General features: G+C 33.8%; 1 protein-coding gene across 4 annotated transcripts in view; it reads right to left on the minus strand.

Moving 5' to 3' along the window:
• The window catches only part of uif (sushi, von Willebrand factor type A, EGF and pentraxin domain-containing protein uif), a 30,389-nt gene that overhangs the window by 2,884 nt on the left and 3,279 nt on the right, over positions 1–24,226 (minus strand). For 2 of the 4 annotated variants that reach the window (XM_070639153.1, XM_070639152.1), the window contains exons 3-16: positions 20,294–20,383; positions 19,818–19,839; positions 13,731–13,812; positions 7,927–10,238; positions 7,703–7,773; positions 6,889–7,633; positions 3,754–6,796; positions 2,772–3,694; positions 2,356–2,697; positions 2,243–2,293; positions 1,765–2,176; positions 931–1,700; positions 578–869; positions 323–415 (exon numbers count right to left, since the gene is read on the minus strand). In XM_070639153.1, coding sequence (XP_070495254.1) covers positions 323–415; positions 578–869; positions 931–1,700; positions 1,765–2,176; positions 2,243–2,293; positions 2,356–2,697; positions 2,772–3,694; positions 3,754–6,796; positions 6,889–7,633; positions 7,703–7,773; positions 7,927–10,238; positions 13,731–13,812; positions 19,818–19,839; positions 20,294–20,362 — 9,227 coding nt within the window. In that variant the 5' untranslated portion in view covers positions 20,363–20,383. The remainder of the gene's footprint in view (positions 1–322; positions 416–577; positions 870–930; positions 1,701–1,764; positions 2,177–2,242; positions 2,294–2,355; positions 2,698–2,771; positions 3,695–3,753; positions 6,797–6,888; positions 7,634–7,702; positions 7,774–7,926; positions 10,239–13,730; positions 13,813–19,817; positions 19,840–20,293; positions 20,384–24,226) is intronic. The other 2 variants (XM_070639155.1, XM_070639154.1) reach the window with 1 other exon arrangement.

Raw genomic sequence — 24,226 nt, forward strand, 5'->3', positions numbered from 1 at the left:
ATAAGCCATTCCATTCACGAAAGTCATTCAAGGTAAGTAAATGTGCAGAAAAAAAAAGTTAATAAAAGATAGAGAAAACAGAATACCCAAAAAAGACAAAACAGACTTAAATCCAATATTAAGGTCAAGCACCAAAAAAAACATGTTTTTTTGTGTAGCTTTCTTGTTTTAGTAGAACTTTTTTTGTTGGAACTAGTTCCGTTAATTTGCAAAAAAAAAGTAATAATTAAAGTAGGCATAGGTAAATAATAGAGTGCAAGTGATTATTCATTTCTGTACAGGTCATTGCTTGTGTTAATTCATTTGCGAATTTCAAACGTACTTAACAGCTGGGAATGAAATTTCCAGCAAGTAGGTGTCACCGTTCTGTTGTTGACGTCCATAACGACTTCTACTGTCTGTGGCATCACTTGTTCTATAAAATTGTATATAGTTGTTGGAAATAACATAAAAATTGACATTTAACACAGTCTATCCATTGGGATGCAACACTTTTATGCACATCATTCAATTGTGCATTCACATGAAAGGTACAACAAGGTAGGAGGAAATCAATAAAAATAAATATAAAACTTACCGTTCAACTGGAATCAATGCCTCTAAATTGTATACACCAATGCCATCATCCTTATTCGATTGACGTTTAATGCGGTTAGTGCCACGATAATGATCACATTTAACATTAATTTGGATCTCTTTGCATTCTCTTGAGCCTTCAGTTGAATGTGAACAGAAGTTCCAATCTCGATTTAATGAGTTCACGGCATTCTTTACACGTTGTCTCAATACACCTTGGCCTGCCTCGTTACATAAGACATCGGATGGGAAGAGCATTTGGATTTTGAAGACGCGTTGTGCTGGTTTAGATGCTGTTAAGGGATATTAAGTATTAGCAATGGATATAGAAAGGTATAGTTCAATATAACTTACGTGAACATGATGGATAGACTAATGGTTTGGTTGGATCACTTGTTGGTCTCCAGAAACCTTCAGCTCCGCAAGTATAGAATTCAGGAACTGGTTCTGAGAATCTCAAGCCACTCTGGCATGTAATTTCACAAACTTTGAATTGTCCTCCTGCACCCCAATCTTTACAGCTTTGTGAACCACCGAGTGGATCTGCCAATGGTGGACAGAATTCTGATAGAAGTGATACTTTGAAGCTACATGTAGCTGTATTTCCAGCAGCATCTGATGCAATATATGTGATGTCATAGACTCCCCACAATAGTGTTTGACCTGATCGATGTCCATTCTTTTCAACAATCTTTGTAACTCCAACATTATCACTAAAGTGTGGCTCATCCCAATTGACAAGTGCTGATCCATTTCTAGCAATAATCCATAAATCACCTGGACAGTATTCAACTCTTGGTGGTTCCTTATCAAGATCTAATTGTTGACATTGTTGTCCTGAATATCCAGCAGCGCATTTTCTTGTTCCGCATGATGATGGAACTGAACGTTCAACTCCACCTGATGTAACTTCATATCCAGCCCAGTTCAAGATTAATCCTCTGTACAATACAGGTTCACTTCTGCAGTCGCGTACTTGTTTCTGAATTTCTGAAATTGTGTCTAAAGCTCGTCCCCAGATTTGTGCCTTTGTAATACGTCCTTGGAATCCAGCTTCCGTATATGCAAGTGATGGTCCTTGACTTCCATCCTCCGGTTGTGGAACTCCCAATACAGCCCATGCACTATTTTATTTATAAATGTCAATAAAGTCTATGTCTCATTATAAAAAATCTAGGTGTGACTTACTATTTTGGTAAAGTTCTTCCTATTCCATATTCGACCTTGCTAGCAATCAATCCCTCAGTGATCAATTGTAATTGACCAGTCTTTCCGTTCCAAACGACAGCAACATGATGCCATTGTCCGTCATTAAGTGTAGCATATTCTCTAAATGATAAGAATGCATCCTGGATGTCTGGGAAGAATGATACTTGAATACCACTGGAATGTGCTTGAAGCATAAGACGACGTTGAGATGCAACATGTGCTGACGAGACTTCATATAATGTAAAGTAAATTCCTGAATCGTCTTTCTGAGCAAATTGCACCCACATAGCTACAGTAAGGCTATCACTTTCACTTGTTGGGAATGGAATAACCTGTGCGGCAGTTGATCTTGTTGCATCACTGAAGTAAAGGTCATAATCAACTTGGATTGCTGTATGAATAGAAAATGTTATGTCATTAATAAATTTGAAAAATGGATATGCTGATAATCTCTTACTTTTACGGCAATCATCACCAGTTAAGTTGAATGAACATTGACAGAAGTAACCTATGGATTTATAGACATGATAATTAGTTACTCAAGACTATGAAATGTCATCAAAAGCTTACCTTGATTCAAATCAATACAAGTTGCTCCTGGTGGACATGAGTTATCCTTACAGTCAACAATATCCTCTTCGCAGTTCTTTCCTTGATATCCAGGTGGACATTGACATGTGTATGATGGTCCATTATCAATGCATGTAGCACCATTTTGACAAATGTTATGTTCACAGGCATCAAATTCATATTGACATCCAACACCAGTAAAGTCTTCAGGACATGAACAATTAAGACCAGATCCAAAGTCGCGACATTTTCCATTATGCATGCATGGATTTCCAATACAACGTTCAGGTGCTACTTCACAGTTCTTACCATCAAGGCCTTTCTCACAGACACAGAAGTAATCTGTGGACACAAAAAAAATAGTAAAATTAAAATTAATGACTTTGCTAATCGTGTGGAAAATTAATGAATTTTACCTTGGAATAAGTCGATGCATGTAGCATCATTTAGACATGGTTGCTGTATTGAGCACATTTCAACTTCTTGTTCACATCTCTTTCCAGCCCATCCATTTGGACATGTACATTCATATGAGCCAACACGATCAGAGCATACGCCACCGTTGATGCAAGGTGATGATTCACAGTCATCAATATCGACATCACAAATTTCTCCAGTATAGCCTTCACGGCATAAGCATGAAAATTTGTTGTCTAAATCTAAACATCTTTCAGTGCCAGTTGGATTACATGGATCATTCAAGCATTCATCGATTTCAGCTTCACATTGAAGTCCAACAAATCCAGGTCTACATTTGCATGTAAAGCCTTCAAGTTGATCAACACATGTGGCACCGTTTTGACATGGATTGCTTTCACAATCATCAATTGAATGTTGACAATTCTTGCCGGTATATCCTGGTTCGCAGTTACATTGGTATCCATCGACCATATCAATACAGACTCCGTCATTCTCACATGGCTCAATTGAGCAGTCATTGATGTTGATATCACATGAAGAACCAGTCCATCCTGGATGACAGACACATTCGTGGTTGTACAGACGATCAACACATGTACCATGCTTGCATGGCTCCGATAAGCATAAATCAATCTTTTCTTGACAACGTTTGCCTGTAAATCCTGCTGGACAGTCACATCTAAAGTCATTAATCAAGTCAGTACAGTTGGCACCCAATAAACATGGATTTTCAGCACAGTCATTGGTGTTAATTTCACAAGTTTGACCTTCCCATCCTGGCAAGCAGTCACACTTGAATCTTCCTTGTTTCAATGCTGTACATGATGCACCATTTCCGCATGGATTTCCATTGGCAGTACATGGATCAATTGTGACATCACACATTTCACCAGTATATCCACTTCGGCAGAGACATGTGCTGTGGATTAAAGTATTTATAGACAAATTGTATAGATTCGTACCTTCAAGTATACTTACATGTTTTTGAGACCAGGTTCATCCTTACACATTGCACGTGCTGGACATGAGTCTTCCTTACATTCTGATATTTCTTCTTGACAATTGATGCCTGTATATCCTGGTGCACATTCGCATTTATAATTTTGTGGAGAATCCTTACAGACACCACCATTGTAACATGGCTGAGATGCACATTCGTCAATATCAATTTCACAATAACGTCCTGAGAATCCAGCTGGACAGAAGCATTGAATATTATGTCCCATTGGTACACAAAGTCCACCATTTTGACAAGCATTCTCTCCGCATGTTACTGCTTTACATTCTTCACGACCAGTTGCACCGGCACTGTCAGTCTTCATATTTGTTGGACATTCAGTACATGCCATCATTCCTGGTAAGTTTTGGAAGAAGTTTTGTGGACATGGTGAGCATGGAGCTAATCCAGTTGATGAATAAGTTCCTGGTGCACATTTTGATCTACACTTATGTTTGCCTGGTGCTGATGGTTGGAATGTATAAGTATTTGATGGACATGCTTGACAATCTTTGTAACCTCCAGTTGGTGGTTCAGCAGTGTATGAATTTCTTGGACATTCTAAGCAAGGAACTAAACCAGTTGGTGAATAAGTTCCATAGCCGCAAACTGGTACACAAGCTTGAACAGCTTTAGAACCTTCTTCCTTTGTATATGTGCCTGCTGGACATTTAATGCATGATCCTTGACGGTCGCGATTTTGATAGAATCCTCGTGGACAGTATGTACATGAATTTTGATTTTCACCAGCATATGTACCAGCTGGACAATGAAGACAACGTGGAACATCAGTTGAATCCATGTTCAATACTTCACCAACGGTACATTTGAATCCACGAACAGTATTACTCTTCAAAGCCTTCAATGGTGGACATTGATTTCCAATACTTGATACGGTAACTAATGGTTCAATTACAGCACTTGCTGATGGTACACTCAAGTCGAAAATAAGTTGAAGTGATGAGCCACACAAATCGAATAATTGCAATTGCTTAACAGCAGGAATAATGACTAATACAAAGTCAATGTTGACTACGTTTTCTTCGACAAGATGTGGAACAGCCTTGATGAATGAAACATTTGTATTTGGAATAACAGCTGAACATCTTTCAGATAACAAACGGTTCAAGTTTGGATAGTATTGGGATAATAATTCTTGATATTGCATCAGACATGAAGAAGGTACAGCACCATTTGCACGATAATTAATTGATGTAGTAACATGATAATCAGCTTGCTGTGTATTTTCAGAAACACAATCTGGTACAACGGAGGTTGGTTTCCATAAACGTTGAGCCTCACATCCAAATGACTTGATTGCCTCGCCATCAGTAAATCTAAATCCAGTCTTACATGTTGCAATACAATCAACTCCATTCTTCTTATTCTTTAAGCAATTAATTTGTCCATTGGCAGGCGGCTGTAATTCCCAATCGACACAAGGCGTTGGTTGTACGGAAACTTGGAAGTTACACATTGCCTTATTGCCAAATTTATCAGTTGCCATAACTGTTACATTCTCAAACATACCAATTGCAATATTAGCTTTCTCGGGTATGAATGTCAGATGAACTTCTCCTGAGTTATCAGATGTCTTAATTTGCTTTCGTGTCTCATTGAAATTTACAAGATATACATCTTGTCTTTCAACCAACTCAATAACATAACTTTGAGGACAACTCAATAGCGGAGGAGTGACATCAGGCACGGTTATATTAATTTCACATATTGCAACATTACCGTCATGATCAAAGGCAACATACTTAATAACTGTGTCTTGGAAGATATATGATGGTGTTCTGAAACTTGGTGGTTTTACTTCTAAACGTGCAATAGAACCTGAATTATCAATTGCGGTTGGTTCTGTGAAATTTACTGCCATAACTGCGCCATTTTCATCACGTTTAACCACAATTGGCTGTTGTGGGCAATTCTGGAAGATTGGTGGCTCATTATCGACACATGGTGAATATCCATAATCATAACCTAATGTTGGTTCTTTTTCAGGCACATCACATCCCATTAATTCAAATTTCAAACATGCATTATCCATGTATGATACAATTCCGAGAATAACAAAGCGTGCTTCAACATATTTTGGTAAAGTAATCATTGCCAATTCACCATAATTTCCTGGATCACGCATTGTAAGATTAAAGTTGGGGAAGTAAACGACATAATTTTCACTTTCAGATTTCTTATAGAAGAATCGAATTTCAGTTGGACGTCCAACAATATCACTTGTTACTACACCTTTCACTAATATTGCCTTCACACGATAAACTTTACCCATATCAACGCTCACGTATGTAAAGGCTTCCTGTTTTCCACACCATCCGGTAACAGAATTAAGACGAATATTACGTGCTTCATAGTTTGGTCGTTCAGAAGTTGCATTGATTGCACTGTCGGGAATTTTACCTGAGGTAAGTCCAAGTGGACGAATAATTTTACATTCTGGTTGACGGATACATGTAATTGGACGTGGATTAATAAGTATATATCCAGGTCTTGAACATCCGAATGTAACTTCTGATCCTTGTTCATAACTCTTTGCTAATTGGAAGCCATCACTTGGTCTGCCTGGATCTTCACAAACTGGACCTTCACATCTTAAATCTCCAAAGTCCCATACGCCATCAGCTTGACATCTTACAACATTATCATTACGTGATGTTTGACCAGCAAGCTTGAATGTATTTTGACATCCAAAGAAGAATGAGCTTTGATATTTAGTATCAACATATTGACCATATTCAGCACCTGGAGTAGTCATTGGTAAACCGCAATCAACACGTGGACAATTTGGTGGTAAACCAGAAAGCCAATAATCAGGTAATCCAACCTTTGGATCATAAACACACTGTCTGAATGATGACGATGCTGTATTTCTCAAAGTTCTTCCTGGTGTGCTGCATGCGATTGTAACATTTTCTTTAAATGGCACCAAAATGCTTTCTTGATCTGATCGTAAGACTGTTAATCCTTCATTTTTGTCATCAGGAAGAGAAACACACTTTGCGTCTATATATGTAGGAATAGATTAATTATAAGCTCATTAATAAGCAACAAAAAAATTTATTGGAATTAGTCAAATAATTGGGAGATTAACTTACACATGCACTCAGGTACAGTTGCATTCCATTTTCCGCTTGACATACAAAGCAATGACGAACTTCCCGACATTATGTATCCAAAATTGCAACTGAAACGTACTAAATCGCCAAAATTGTGTTGAAGTTTACTAGTTAGCAATTGTCCATTTTCGGGTGCGTCCAAATTTGGACATTGCACCGGTACACAAGTTTTATTCACTTGATATGTGTCACCATCTTTTGTGCCTGTTTCTGTTTTTTCAACAAAGAAACCAGCAGTTCCATTCTGTGTATATAATTGATAGCCTGTCGTACATGAACATGAATAGCTACCCGGTGTATTGACACATTTTTGATCGCAACCTCCGTTCTCCTTTGCACATTCATTATTATCTACACATTCCAAACGAGAACAACCCATAACTTCCAATTTTAAGCACGGATAATTGGAATAATCTTGGATTTTAAAACGAAGATAACGAGCTTCAATTGGTAACGGGAGATTAAGAATTGAAAGTGTTGGCTCCAAAATTCTAAATTCAACGGCTGTTCCATCGGGATTAGCATAATCTTTAAAAACATCTGTTAAGTCATCAGAATATTGTAAACGAATTGCGGATGTAAAAGCGGTAGTTCCATCTGATCTTTGTACTTGCATTGTTCGGAAGCCCTTAATCAATGTTGATGCTTTAAAGTCAATCAAAACCCAATTTTGACCAGGTTCCTGTGATGCTCCACACCATCCCATTGAATTCAAACGAATCATCTATTGTTGAAGGAAATTGGATATGAATATGAACAGTTTCTCTTTCCATTATATGCTCATTATACTTACATTCTTGTTGTAGCCTTCTTCTGTTGATGAAACGATGATACTGTCATCTGCAATACCATTTGTGGATAAACCTTTATTTTTAAAAAGGAAGGAAAGTATTAATAATCTTTGGATACATGTCTATACTTTTGTAATTGCCGCAATCATCATCATCATAATCATGATAATAATCTTAAAGCAAGGATTAATAAAAAGTAGAAAATAGTATATAATTAAGTACATACCTAAGTCGTTAACTGGCCTACATTCATTTGTTGAGGAAAAGCCTTTTTTGCATTGACAATAAAATGAGCCGGGTGTGTTTATGCATTCTGTAGATGCAAGATCACATTGTGTAGTAAGACATTCATTAATATCGTCACATGTAGGTGGGTTATGGAACGATTGATCACCATCGCATTTAATGATATTAGTTCCATTCAATTTAAATCCCTTATAACATTGAACTCTAAGCTCATCGCCGTAATAGTATTGGCGTGTAGTATCAACAACAAATCCATTCTTTACTTCTGGGAATGTATAGCATCGTTTTCTTACGCATGTTGGAACTTCGCTACTCCATGTGCCATTTGACATACAAATTAATACTGGAACTCCGTGTCTTTCATAACCTGGCTCGCATTCAAATCTTACAATTGTTCCATAACTTCGTCCACCGCCATTTAATAATGTTGCATTTGCATGTGGCACTTCAGGCAATGGTGGACATTGCGATGCCAAACATGAGGGCGTTCTCTCCCATCTACCATCAGCTAAGCATGAGATTTTTTCGATAGCATTTCCAGTTGGAAAAGCAAAACCAGCATAACATTGATACATGGCAACACCGCGGAATGTAACATTCGTTGATCCAATCGAAAAACCGTTATCGATTTGTGGAACTGGTCCACAATAAACTTCTTGACATTTTGGAATATAATCTAAGCTCCAAACTCCGCCTTTCTGACAAACGGTAGAAATTTTATTTTTGCCAGTAGCAAATTCTTGACCGATCGGGCATGTAAATTGAACATTTGTACCGAAAGCTGTATCTCTGTTTGATGCTAATGCGCCACTTCCTGGCCGGAGATCGGGGCAGTCTGCTGAAAATGTTGCCGACCATCCACGATTGCTGTGTAATGCGTCTGATGTGAACTTTATAAGCATTTCACCGGATGAAGCTGTCAAAGTTAATTTTGGTACTTGCATGCCACTAAATCCATCGCCAGAATGAAGTCTTAAGCCATTAGTTGTTGAGCCATCATAAATTTGTACAAAGTCACTTGAATGAATTTTGAAATCATCAAATCTCAATGACAGTGGACCGCCTGCTGGGTTCTGAATCTTGAACATGCATTCTTGATTATTTGGATAATCATCAAGTCCAAATGCTGGTGAACTAACAGTTCCATTTCGTCCATTAATTGTTGCTTTACAACCTTGTGTATATCTTATGCTGAATCCCTTCTTAGAATCACCAAGACTTGATTTAAAGTAAATATACAGTTTATTACCGGTCGACATAACAACACGAACATTATCTTTTGTATTTCCAGTTAATTTTGCAATTGGTCTACTCATTGGTGTACTTCCATCTCGTACTAATAAGTAATCTCGTTCATAATTTACTTCTATATCTTGAATTTCTAATGATATAATCTTTCCAGGTTGTGCCTCAATGATATAAAGACATTCTAATCCACCTGGATAGTTCTTTGGATATCCAGGACTTGTCAATATTTGTCCTTGTGCTGTTGCTCTCAATGTTCCACCACAATTTTGTGGTTCAGTCTTCCATGTTGCACGGAAACCTTTTCTCTCAACACTTCCATCAGATGTGAATTTGACGATCATGAAATTTGATGCTGTCACAAATGGCTTATTTGATAGATCAGGTTGCTTGCCCGAAATCGTTGCTAATGAGACCGATTTCTCTTCAGTACGTCCACCAACAAGAATTTGAACGGTATCGAAAGTCTTCTCAGTATCAAATTCTTGGAATTGAAGGATTATGTTACTTCCTTGTGGACCTTCAAGTGTCCATTTACATTTTGACAAAGCACCATATTTGTGTGGGAAATTTGGTGATTCAATAACATCACCACCGGATTGCATATGGAATTGACATGTTTGTGGACAATCGAGTTCATCACTTCCGTCGCCACAATCATCAGATCCGTCGCATTTGAATTTTTGATTAACACATTTTCCATTTGAACAATGTATTGAATTTGATGGACATGCTGATGCTTTGCACATAAATGGCAATAAACTTTCACATGTTCCAAGTTCCCATGATTGAATGGCACTACTACTTGATACAGCAACACATTCTCCTGCCGTTGGATCTGGCTGATTTAATGACCAAAATCCAGAATATTGTGATACTAATGTACCCGATGCTGACTCTAATGTATTTGTTCTCAAATCATCTAATGAGGCTAAACCAAGCCAATATTTATCCGATGTTCGTCGACTTGCCTCAGCTATTGACGCTACATTCAATGTCACATTGTTTTCTGCATACGAATCAATCGCAACTAGTTCAGCACCATATCTAAATTTTTTTGAGAAAGAAGAAATGGAGGTAAAGGAAAATGAAGAAATTTTAATATATCTGATTTGAATTTTAAATAATAAATGATTGTAGTTAAAAGCGGGCCTATTAAGCTACATATTTTGAGTATACTGCTGAAGAAATCAATAAGATTGGTATGGAGAGGTCGATGACATGGCAATATATTAATATTTATATGCATCGAAATATGTTAATGATCAGTCGCATGCGTGATGTCCAAATTATTTTACATCGAATGAACGGCATCAGGTAAGTTCACAAGAACTACGCGTACAAGCGAGAAAAGATGAAGAATGAGACAGATAGAGATAGAAAGAAGAAATAATTTTGATTCGTCACAGTAGCGGAAGATTTAAGTCGGGCATTGTCTTATTTTCTTCTTGTATCTAATTAGCTTGTCCATGACATTGTATATATTGTAAACGCATTGCACAGCGGCTGAATGGAGTAAAAAAAATCATGTTTTATGAACTGTGTGAAGTTAAGTTAGATGCTCTTTTTCTCTTACTGCCTCACATATTATTAAGATGAGATGAGGTAATATGCATAATAATTTAATGGATATTACAGCCAACAGAGAGCAATGCAGAGCAAATGAATGAGATAAAATAGCAGAATTATAATTGTCGATGCACTTGCATGCTTACATATGCTCAGATAAATAAAGATATATATATTTCTGTTCATGACGCCTCTATGATATCTACTATAGATGTATATGTAAATATGATGAATTATAACTGCAAGCATATACATGTTTGTATATATATTAAGAACATATTTACAACTATATCAAGAAGAAAAGAAAAATGAGTTGTAATTGAGAACCAAAACCGTATTACGATTCATTCTCGTGATTTTCCAAAGTGTGAGTCTTTTGTGTTCACTTTAACTGATCTGGAAATTTGATTGAGCTTGATGGTCTTTCTTTCGAATGGATCATTTAGAGAATTCGTTTTACTATTTTGTATTATTTTGAAGAATATTTTTTCTAGAATAGAACTCAATTATTACACTACATGGTATTATTCAGCATTATTTATTTTGATTGAGGAAATATACAGCTCAACTCAGCAGTCAAGTTTGTTATTATTCAGGACAATTTAGCTCAATTCAGTGTGAATTTCGATTGTTGAATCAAAATTAAGCAATTATTTTGCTGAATTCAGCACAGTTATACTGAATGAAGTAGAATTGTGGCTCAATTTAGAGTTTTTGGTATAATTTTGCTGAATTCAGCGTTTTTCATACAATTTTATTGAATTCAGCATTGTTTGGTAGAATTCAGCACTTTTTTTTTACTAAATTAAGTTCTACTCAAAGCCAACTTAGTGCAATCAATTTAGAATTTAGCACTATTCAGCAAAAAACGCTTTATTCAGCACAATCACAGATTGCTTCGATCTAAAAACTCTCAAAAACAAAAGGTTCAATATTCCCATTATATCAGCGGACTTTTAAACTTGTTATCTCATTCAATATGTGATTTCTCATTCCGGTATGCGAAGAACGATATAGATGAGTAAGGAAAAGAATAAGTTATACATGAAATTGCGTTAACGCTTGAGAATTATAAGAAGAAATTCCTCATGTTTTCTTCTTCATTTGTTCATTAACTTGTTACTTTAATCTGCCTGCTGTTGTTATTACTGCCATGATTATGATTATTTCTATACACGATGAAGAACTAGGAAAAGAATATAGAAATGTTATTTATAAATACGACAGCGAATCGCTATTCTTTATCATACACACAAAACACATTTCGTACAGTAAAATAAAAGAGAAGAAAAATCTTGTCGTACGAGAGTTGCTGGATAACAGTAAAATATTTTATCATTCAATAAATTCTTTCTGTCATTTTCGGAAATCTCTTTTCCCAGTTTTTTTGTAGGTAAGGCTTAATGAATAAACAAAAAAAAAAGAGCTTGAGAAGAAGTTGGAATGAAAACGATCAGAGCAGAAAGAAAGAAGACCTTCTAATGATAGTAATAAAATGTAAAGAAATAACAATAACAACAATAAGAGAGTCATTGCCAAACAAGTAAGTTATGTATGCCAAATATCTCGACTGAATGATTCAAATTAATAATTAAACTTTAGTCTATTCTTTTCATTTTCATCAGCTGCTGTTGTGAGTGTGAATAACATGTGTGTATGTGTGTAAGTACATTAAACTTACTTTTATTTTACTTTTTAATGAAGACGATCATTAACAATCGAATAATTGAGTTTTATGGGATTTTATACTTCTTTTATTTTATATTTTTTCGATGGATGGAAATGAAGATTTTGAATAGAAATAAAAGATTTCAATGAGCGACGTTAACGGAAATTGGATTGTAAAGAGAATTGAAAAGTGTAAGCGATTTTGAAGCTACAAGACGATTTAGTCATGGATATTTTTGCAACAAACCATGATTCACTAATCCTAAATACTCAATCTATTTGATTTATTTCTCATCTTTCTATCTGTGGAATATTGGGAAGTCAAAGAACTTTCTAGTATTGTTCAAATTAACCTTTTAGTGCTTTTATGGTTAGGAACACACAAATTTGACTATGATTGCTCAAAAATTATTGATTGATTATGCTAAACGAGATAAAATTGAGATTAATTTGGTTTTAAATTTCGTTAGGGAATTAGTCGAGTTTCTGATGCTGAAGCATGTGTGGACTCGATTTTTTTAAGAAAATTAATGATATGTTGAGAGTTTTGGCAAATTTGAGAATTGAAATGGATTATTCCAAACTGGATTTCAATATTCGAACATAAAAACATCAAATATCTACCTATGTTGTCCTATGATGTCCACCTCCCAAATGCCCTTAAATAAGATCTATTAAGTTGTAGTTCCAATTTAAAATCCCGTTAGTCATTGAATATTTCACCAATCAATCACGTTGGTTTATTTGACTCATCCGTTAGGCTAGAAATAATTATTTTGCTTGTGCAAAAAGCGATCGATTCTTAAGGCATAAAAAAGTAGAAATCAAAGAAATAGAAATAAATTAAAAATTTAAATCACGCAATTTAACATTTTCTTAGTTCCACTGCTTTTGAATTTTAAACGAGCTATCTTCAAAACGATTGAAAAGAGGCAAGTAAAGTTGACAAATGTTTCATTTCTGCGTGACATTAAGTCATACAGGTATTAAGAAAGTCATAGACAATACAGTGAATGCACGATGTTGATGAGTATCATCAAAAATAACAATAAGCAGCTCAATTTTTGTAATAAGAGGAAGGAATGATGTGACGAGTGTGGCCATCATCGTCGTGTCTCATCTGCTATTCATTTTAAATTAAAGAAGAAACAACAAACCGATTGAGAATCACATCACATCACATCATGTATGAATTAGTTACATCATATACATGAGTATACATCATACCGATTATATGTTAAATCTCAAAATATCCGAGATCAAAGCTACAATAGACAGTAATTGAGATGGGTCAAAACTTACCTTCGACAAATTTCAGCTGCTTTCTCCCATGAATGCTTAATATTAAAATACTTGTAACAATTTAATCCTTGATATTCCCAACCTGTGAAAGGTGATAGTAAAAAGAGAAAATAATTAGATAATTAGTAAAAATGATAGAGCTGTTGTATTGTCAATGGACATATATCATTGTGCTGTTTATAAGCTATAAAATTGCATAATATCATCACTTTTTTCGCGTTTCCTAGAGTCTTTTGCCTATGAAATCTATTCAGCTATTTTAAATTGAATTTTAGTTATGAAAAGAAATTACATCAATAAATATATTTTACGATACCAATCGGTCAATCCAACTTTGTATCTCGCTCATGATAAATTGCGCCAACAAAGCCCAATATGAAGTCTTATGTCCATGCACGACGATTATATCATGAAATCTCAAATGAAATGAAAAAAGGTACAAAAAAAAACTTTTGCAAGTAAATTGTCGCGTCAAGTGGACATTATATAAGCAACGCATTCTTTACTTTCATTGATTGGACGAGATGAAGAAGAAAGTGATTAAATGAATACGATTTTACGGAAATATTACATGTTTAATTGAATTTTTAATTACGATTTCAATGAATTGATTTTAATGAGTTTGTAATAGACAACTTGACAGCTCTTGGCTGTTGATTCAGGATTGTAATAGCAAGTTAGTCAACATCCTACGCAGGATGAGCTCATAAAACTCTTACATAATTGACAGATCACAAACAATATGCAAAAATATTGTTTTTAATCTCCTTTCAAACATAACAAAACACACCGGCTCTTGAAATTCAAGCGATTGAGTCACAAGACGTCTACACCCATCCTTGCGAGACTCGTTCGTGACGCAAACAACTGAATTGACATGCAAACAGACAGACAAATAGACCATTCATACAAGTCCACCAGACAAACCGCAGACAGTAAATTAGCCAATTCATTCAATTCGGTAAAATGCACTAAAAATTGATTCGACAACTTTCTCTCTCACTTATTTCTTTCATTCCTTTATATATTCGCATTAATATTTTTTGTAAAGCTGAACCTGCTCTTGCCAAGAGTTATTGAATACGATATATATCTTTTTACTGACTTCTTATGTTGGAAAGTGCGTCATTATGCTCTGCCAAAGCTATAAACTGCTTGTTTCATTAAGCATTTCAATTACCTCGTTTTTTTCGGTAATGAATTTATTACTACTTCTGTTTCTTTCACAATAATAAATTTAATTTGCATTTCGAAATTAAATTTTATTTATTTCTAGGCACTCTTTTCACTTGAATGAATTCAAAATTGAACAATTTTCACATCTATCAAGTTGACTTTCAACTCCAATAACTGCGTGGAATGAGTAATATCTTTTGGCGCAATTTTTGGCCGAGGAAATATTGCTTAAATATTTTATAGACTGATAGATTTATGATTAGAAAACTGTAAACAAGGCTGCTTGTGTTTTTAATTGACTTTCCATTGTTGACAGGCTAAATAGCCTTTGTTTTTCGGTAATAAATTTGAATAATTGATGTTGACGCTCAAAAATGTAAAATTTGACTGAAATTTGTGTAAACAAAACAGGGGTAAGCAACTATGTAGCATAAAATTATCTTGTCAACATTCAAATTTATTTTAACCGTTAGATTTTCATTCAATTTTAATAGTCAACAAAACATTTGACAGCTCATGTGAAAATTGAATGGATATAATTACGACGTTTATTTAACTGAGTTTAACATGATTACAATGTTTATCAAGGCGTTACAATCTTATCTGTAGCGTAATGAAAGAATGAAGCGATTTATAAATAAAAGTTAAATGACTTGCATGCTCTTCACTTTTGTCAATAGACAATAAAGTAAAGAGACATCGGGTAAAAAACACACGAAACACAAAAAGATGTGTATCGCATGAAAACGTAATAGCAAACGAGTTGGAGGGAATAATAAGAAGAAGTCTCAAATGAAATTTACATTCTCATTTTCGCTAAATTTGGTACAGTGGGTCACAATAACATACCAACGACACTGGCAAACAACAGCAGAAAAAAGTATGAAATGGATATAAAAAGAAGACGAAAATGAATACGAAGAATTAATAGTGGCTAGGTAGTCGCAATCTTAATGCTTTTGTCATATTTAAAGAAATAAGCTTCTTGGACTCTAATTTTTTTTTGCATTCTTCTAATGCCGACTGTTGTTCTTCTTAAGTCCATTGTGCTGGATAATAATTAAAATTCATATTCACTTAAAACAATGGAACTAAAAATGTCCGACATTGCTGTGTATCAATAAATAAGATTCTGACTTCATTGCAAAATAGCTAAATTTAGTTGTGATTCAACACATTTTCATCTGGCATAAGCATCACCATTATTATTATTATTGCTGTATGCATTATTATTAATTTTTATTTTCCTTCCATCATTTAACCTCGATTTTGCTTTCGAGATTTCTTAGCCATCCAACAGCCACAAAAAAGAATTCACTTACGCTTGCTTTTAATGAACAGTGGAATTTTGTAACTTTTTTTGTGCCTTTTTCTCTCCATCAGTGTTTTGTACCTTTTTCGGGTGGCTTTGAATGGAAATTTGCACAAATAAAATGCTAACGTTTAGGCTAGATTGAGTAACACAAATCATACTGCTTTGTACTATTTGATCTCTGCCTATTGTCTCGATTGCAAACTTGCCTGCGCACGAGCATATTTGGCATCGATTAATTTTTTTTTTGTTTTAATTTTCGGGAGTGTCATAACTGCGTTGGCACTTTGGGAAAAATCAAAAATTCAATTCATCAGAATGTAGGCACGCAACATTTGCATCTATGATGAAGTTCAAGATGGAAGTGCTTAGAAATCTGGTTTTTGAATCTTACAGATGATAATTAAGATAGATGTAGGAGCTTTTCTATTCATTCTTATTGAATGGTTATAAGAAGATACATAATTCTTCATAGAAACTGCTGTAAAACTTGCTAGCAAGCACAGCCTTTTAAAAAGTGAACATTTCTATATGCGGTCATCAATAAATTTAGTCATAGATATTAGATTCAAATGATTCTTATATAATCGTGTTTTAGAACTGTCTTTAAAGCTTGGAGATGATGATAGAGTTTGACACATCATGAAGGAATGGTGATATTTTATTAATGGATGTGTATGTGGTTATTAATTGTGTGACTGTTGCAGAAACTGATACAGGAAGAATCAATAGAGGATGAATAATCTTAAAAGCCTTCTCAAAGTCCAATTCTCTTTTTTTGTCTCCAATCTCTTAATTCCAATACATAAGTCAATTAGGGATTGTTCATTTATGACGTCCGACAGTCATATGGTGTCAGCAACAGTTGCATCAATTTGACATTTTATTGATTTTCTTGATTATTGACATAAATTAGTTAAGAATCGTAATGGACGTCATTCCTTAACGACCCCTAAACAACAACCAGATAAAATCCAATAAAATAACCATTATTACAAGCAAGCAAACGTCTGAGTCACAAAGTTGTTTGTGTTGCATAGGTCATATGTCATATTTATAGACCACAAGACAACCAATCACGTTCCACAGCAGCAAAATTCTCGAGTTTCAAGGCGATTGGAACAAGAAAACATTTTTAAGTTCAATTTATTTCACAAATTTTAATTTTTCTATAGCAAATTATTTCATTACTGTAGTCAATCAATCGGTGTCGAGATAATTAAATTAAATAATATATATTTTTGTTACTTTTTAAATGTTATGGATTGAAAATTCCATTGACTTGACTCTTTTTTATGGTACTTCACTTAATAGCGCAGCGTGTGTCTATAAAAATTCATCCAAAAAAAGCAAATGCCTACTTTATGGAAATGTTAAATGTTGATGTTTTAAAGTTCAAAATAAATTTTTTTCACTGCCATTTTGGTCGTTAAACGGAAACCGATTATGACTTGATGTTGTGCATATTCAATATGACAAGTTTAATGCACTCTATTTGTGAATCAAGTATTAATTAATTAAGAAAAAAATAAGTAGCCTGGAAGTGACGTTACACATTTCACAAGCTCATTTTTGTATTTGCAGGGTGTCCACGTATAGCTAAGCCAATTACGAAACAAGGAAATGATCAAGAAAGTCAAAACCTACCCATGACGAGTGTCTAATTTATGATTCAGTACATTTCGATTGAACAAGGAACTGCATGCAATTTACTTTTTATTTTTGATGCATATTTCATTTCAAATCTGTATGATATTGCTAATTTCCAGTCGACGTAGACTCTCACGCCGTGTGAGAGTATAAAAAATGGCATATAGCAACTCGATGTTTGAGTCATCGATTGGAAAAGAAATACAAAAAAACGAGTTATTCGAAATGCTATGCGGCTTCACTCTCGCACATCTACTCTCGCCGAATATTGGTTAACTGTTACAAGGCATTTTAACGGTAAACGACTAGTTAGCCCGAGCGGTAGAAAAACAAATGAAGCGAAAAGCAGAAGAGATTCTTTTGTCAATCTTTTTAAAGCAATTTCCATTTCATATTTTCATGCATCTAACTCGCACACGAAGTCATGTATATACATCGATTGAGGTGTTTTGCTATTTTTTTTGTTCATTCATTTGTCTGATTTTACTTTCAATTGAATATGGTAAGAGCAACATGATGTTGAGCGTCGATGATAAATACTTTAAATAGTGAAAAATCTTGAATTTTCACATTCAATTGGAAATGTAATTAAGCATTAAAAATTCATTTCACTAAAGCAACATGCGTTTATTTACTTTTGTATTCGATCTATCCAAATATCGCTGCATGTATTGAGTCAAATTGATTGTAAATATTAAAAGATATCAAAAATTGGGACAATCGAATGTTTCTCTTTTCATTTCATTTACTTCTTTTCGTGTGTCTTAACATACGGTTCTTCTTAATGAATCTATACACTCACATACCATACCCTAAAGATAATGTGCTTGCTTGTAAGAAAAGAGAAAGAAAAAGTAATTTAAGAAGGAATGGGAGAAAGACGAGCGATACAGATGAATGACAATTTTCATTTTGTAATGTAATTTAAGCAGCTCATGTCAAGCTTCTTTTATGGAATTTCGCACACAATAATGTTTACAATGAGAGTCACTTTCATTCATCGCCATCAGATCACAGTTTGATCTTATTGTGAATACTTTTTCGTCTCAAACTGATGAAAATTAGGTGAACTTAAATCAGTCAGTACGTCAAATCATGCTGCCCCATACAGAAATTCTCGTGCTGAGAATTGTGTCTTGTGTCATAAATCAGAGTTTTTGCTGACATTCCAGTATCAAAATTATTCATGAATAAATTAGAAATGACACACATTTAAAATCAGCAAGTCATAAAATTGGATATTTCAGAATATTTTAACGGTTTATTTATGTTTGAATATTTTTGCAATTTTAATTAGTTGTAAGCCCCTGATTATTATTGTTTATTTTTAGTCATAATTGTAAACATCATTTATCAATTTTAAGCAACAGTTCTGTCCCGAAATTTCATTAATTCACGCTGAGACAATAGAGGTAGGTGTACACATAAATTTGTAAATCCTTGGGCGCAATCTCTAAAGTCATATTTCTTTTCCTAGACAGTAAAAAATTCTCAAACAAGTACATTCCATGACGTTAAACCGCGTCGAAATAAAATTTAGTCTTTGTTGCTAGATCTACGCCTGTGAATTAGTAAACATAATGAACCTTGAAATCAACGGCGAGTCAATTCTATGTAAGTAAAGCAAAAGTATGTAAAATGGAGCACAATTTCGTGAGCTACGAGAGTCGTGTGGCAATAGTCAGCTGGTAGTAAATAAAGCAGAACATAAAAGAAATATAAAATGTTCCTGATTCTTGCTTTGAGTTGTATTATATTATACAATAAGTGAAGGACAGCATTGTTATGTGTATATATTAATGCATCAAATGCTTTTAAATCGTGCGAAAAAAATGAATTGCTTTTGATATTTCTGCTTCTTTTATAGCTTAATAATTCAACTTAAATTGTTGAATAACACTCAAATTTATTAAATATTAAATCAGCACTAGTTGAATGTGTGAACTTACCATGAGGACAGGAAAATAGTTCCTGAAAGAAGAGGAAAAAGAAGAATTAATTATAATATAAATAACTGACATAATCAGCTGCTTAATTTTAAATTAATGGACAACAAATGATTCAATTTCCTTGGATGTCATAATGAGGTCTGCTGTGAACAATATTCGTAATTGACATAAATTCCCATGGAAAAATAATGAAAAGAATATGGTCAAATTTGAAAAAATGCTGATTTTGAATGTACACAAACAATGAGTAACAACCCACAAAGTGCACAGACAAGAAACTTTCTTTATTCAATGAAAATTTTTCTTCTTTTCATAATTTCCATTGCGGTTTAGTCAAAAAAGAGCTATTACAACATCACAACAACTAATTACGTCAAGAATTTGGAAATGACTTAAAATCATCAACTGTCCAAAAGATATTACATCTTTGCAAGCTAAACGAGGATGAGATGAAAGTGTTATTGTGATCTGCTTACCTCCGCATAAATTTGTGAAATTACAGCGGCCAGCCAACAAAGGCGTATGGCTGCCGAAAGACGCTTCATGGCTTCTTCCTTGGCAATTTTCTATAAATAAAAAAAAAGAGAAAAAAAGAAAAAGTTAACAAACGAGAGGAAATTTTTTAGAAACCTTAAAAATGCAATCATGTGCATCATTCATCAATCTAACATATCTTTCCATCTTTTCTACCGACTAAAATCGACTGCAATAACCTTTTCTCTTTGTTTGGACCTTCCAAAAAATGTTTATTTGCCTTTTTTTCATTCATGACATACCTTTTTGGAAAGAATTCAAATATTTATTTGATGTACAGGTTAAAATGATACGTTGTTTAATTATTTGGATTTTCTTTCCTCCCTACTCGTCGTCAATATGTAGACATGACTAATATATATTATATTTCAACTTTCAGTTCCGATAAATGTGTATATGAATTTCTTATTAGACATATTTTGAGTCATACCCGACATTGACTTTCATTATTTTTGAACAATTTCCTCAATTCTTATTATTTGTTAATATTCAATCATCAAGCTATTGAATTGTTTTGCTCAAATTGGCTGCATGATGAATTTGTAATAAAGTCTGAATTGTAGATTCCATTGAAATATTGCAGAATAAATGATTTCTATGATTGTGAGAAATTTTTAATACAAAATGAACCTTTACGATAATTATTTAGCAAGAAACTTCCAGTAGATGTTGCAAAATGGCTGATTACCACCCAAAATACAAACAATGGCAATGCCCCAATAATATGCTTACATTACTGTGTCAAATACAAGAAATTAAGTAAAATGGAACGAAATTTCTATCTACCCGGATTATTGGATTTTCGTGATATTCTTAGCCTTTCCACAGCACATAAACCAAAAAACAACAACAAAAGTTGACAAAAATATCCATCGATTAAAATTATTCGCATTCCATACTCAACTTTTCTTTTTTATTTCTTTTCATTTTCTCCATCATTTTTATCGTCTTCACTCTTTATTCATCAACAAATGTGAATGTTATTGATATATTCTTAAAGTTGTATGAATGGTGTTAACAAAAAAAAACTTGATTCTCTGCTCTCCCGAAAGAGAAAACACACATAAAGAAACAAAAATGATGTGAAGAATCTGAAAAATTCGTTACGGGACCATTGATCTAGTGAAGATGATTTTTTTTCTTCTCTAAGCTCCCATTCAAACAACTCTACTGGATACAATATTTATTTTTAGTTTTATATGTAGAATAAATTTACTCATAGCATGCTAATGAAATATAAATTAATATGGGAACGAAATGTGGATCTAAAGTCATTTTTTATGGATGTTTTATATCAATCGAATAAAAGAATTCTCGTTGAAGAGATTATCCGAAAGCATAAAAGATTGATGCAGTGAAAGACAGCAGACCGTATATCCACCACATGTAAATTAGTAACTAAGTATGTTTGTTTCATTTAATTTTGTTGCTTCTTTTCATTTTCTTTTTAAATATGTAATGTCTTATGAATTGCTTTGTCTTGTCCGGAGATTAAACAAATCTTGGATCTACTGTTTGTCACATAATTTGCCATAAAATGCTAAATTTTGCGGTTGTAAATTTTATTTCCTTGATTGTCACATTTAATTCTGAATTTATTAAGGTAAATTCATTAAGAATTGTTAATTAAGTTCCCTGATTGCTTTATTACTACTTAACATTCCAGAGATAAGTCAAATTAAAGCTTAACTTAATCTTATTAATGTTCACACCTTGAATTCTCAAATTAAACTGAATTTGTCAACAAAAGGGTCTACAATTGATAACAATGTGGGAATTAATGAAAAATTCAAATCCAAAATGTCCGTTAAAATGCAATGGCTACTACTCATAAAAATGCATCCACAAATATTTTCACTAATTTATCACATTCGACCGGTTTATTTCTTCTACATTCTCGTCCGTAAAAAAAACTTTTTCAATGTCTTGACATCTTATCGCATCTCTCGCATGAGATTAATGACACAGTCTCAGCAGTTTGGGTCAAGCAGTCAGGCGTTATTGTGTTTATATAGACGATGCAATGCAGAATAAAACAAAAATTGTTTTAAAAACGAAAACGAGGGGAGAATGAAAAGAAGTAAAAGGAATAAGACGATTAATAAATGATACCTAGCACCAACAAGTGACTGAAACTTTGTTTCTCTTTCGACATACTGTACAGTGAAACCTGTTCGTAACGTGGGATGTTGTAGGCAAATTATGAGATAACAGCTAGATTGATCAGTTACTTAATTAATTCATATTCCTACTGTCCTCGATGATTTATTAGCGAAAAATATATGGAACAAATGTAGTGGCACACGACACTTCTAGTAAGTAACTGTTTATAGCGTCCCATTATTATTATTGAGAAAACATTAACAATTTCCTGGCATTGACCGAATCATTTTGTGAGTGTGACACTTGCCAGTGAGTTTACCTGTCATTCATGTCTACAGCAAATGATTAACATCGAAAGTCGTGTCATGTTCGCAATTTTAGCCAATAAGTACTGTCCCCATTTTCTCCTTTGACTTTCAATCTTTTTTTCGTCTCTTTTCTTCCTCTCTTTTTCTGACTAACTCATTCGGTTACTCACTTTTATAAATAGGCTATAGAGTCATAGTTTATGCTGTTTATTGCGAATTATTTGTGTACGGTATTTGATAAATTTAATATTTTAAGTGGAAATGATTACGATTAAAATCATTTCTTTTCCCTTTATGGGGGTCATTGAGCAGTGACGTCTAGTAACATCAACTGGATCTAGTTACGTCTAGCAGTTGTGGAGATGATTGCTAGTCAGTTATATAACAGATCAACAGAAGAACTTAACAATGGACGTCATATGTGAAGGATCCATTGGAAGTTTCACAAATCATATTTTTTGGAACAAGACGTGAGGACGCTAGTGCTAGATATTAATCAGCCATTCATATGAGAGAGTAGAGCTAATATGTGAAGAATGTAAATACAGAAAAGTAAATATAATATGAAATATTTTATGGCCGACATAATGTACTCAATTTATCTACGGTAAAAGTGTGAAAAATCTTGAAATCACGAGAGAGACTGCAAATCTTATGATCAGAATTTACATAATTTGTTGATCAATCTGTATCTCTATTAAAATTCATTGCTAAATTATTAATCAATTAGATTTGGTACTTTAAATGTGGTTATTTCTTGCATTAATAAGTTTCACTCTCATAAACAAGCCAGCAAACAGCAACATTGAAAATAATAATAGTATTATGTGCTACATTTGCGGCTACCGTAGAAATACCTTATTTTTTTCCCATCGGAAATCATTCAAAAGTGCATTTGCTAGTCATTCACAATGGTGGCAATGATGGTGTCACAATAATTTGTTCATTCGTCTCCCACAAATGAGAGGTTAGGTATGAGTATATGCTGTTGCTGTTGCTTAGTCAAGTTATAATATAAATCATGATCATGTGAACTATTCACACAATATTTTTAATTTCTTTTGAATGGTCTTTTATTGCTTAATTCCAAAATATTTAGTCAGTTCTACATTTTGAGGTTAAAAAACAATTAAAAAATTACTTCAAGTGTCTGTTCAACAATCATGTACGGTTCGGCAAAAAGAAACAAATTCTGAACAAAAGCAGCAGTTGACATAAGTAGATGGCAAAGAATGCGGGTAACTGTTGTTATTGTTTGCATACATAACTTTATTTAGTGAAATTAACTGCTGATATGCAAAAAAAAAATTTTGGAAAGTTTCATTCATTATAACTCTTTAAAATTGTTCCCAATATCGGCAAGCAAGGCAGACAGGTAAAGCAAACATTGTAAAGTAAGTTAGGTAGGGAAGAAGAGGGAATGTACAATGCGATTACAGTTAGTAATTTTCGCTATCTTTTAGT

The sequence above is a fragment of the Chironomus tepperi genome, unplaced genomic scaffold, assembly GCF_022539635.2.
Source record: "Chironomus tepperi strain 1889 unplaced genomic scaffold, CSIRO-AGI_Ctep_v1 contig_177, whole genome shotgun sequence".
Lineage (NCBI taxonomy): Eukaryota > Metazoa > Arthropoda > Insecta > Diptera > Chironomidae > Chironomus > Chironomus tepperi.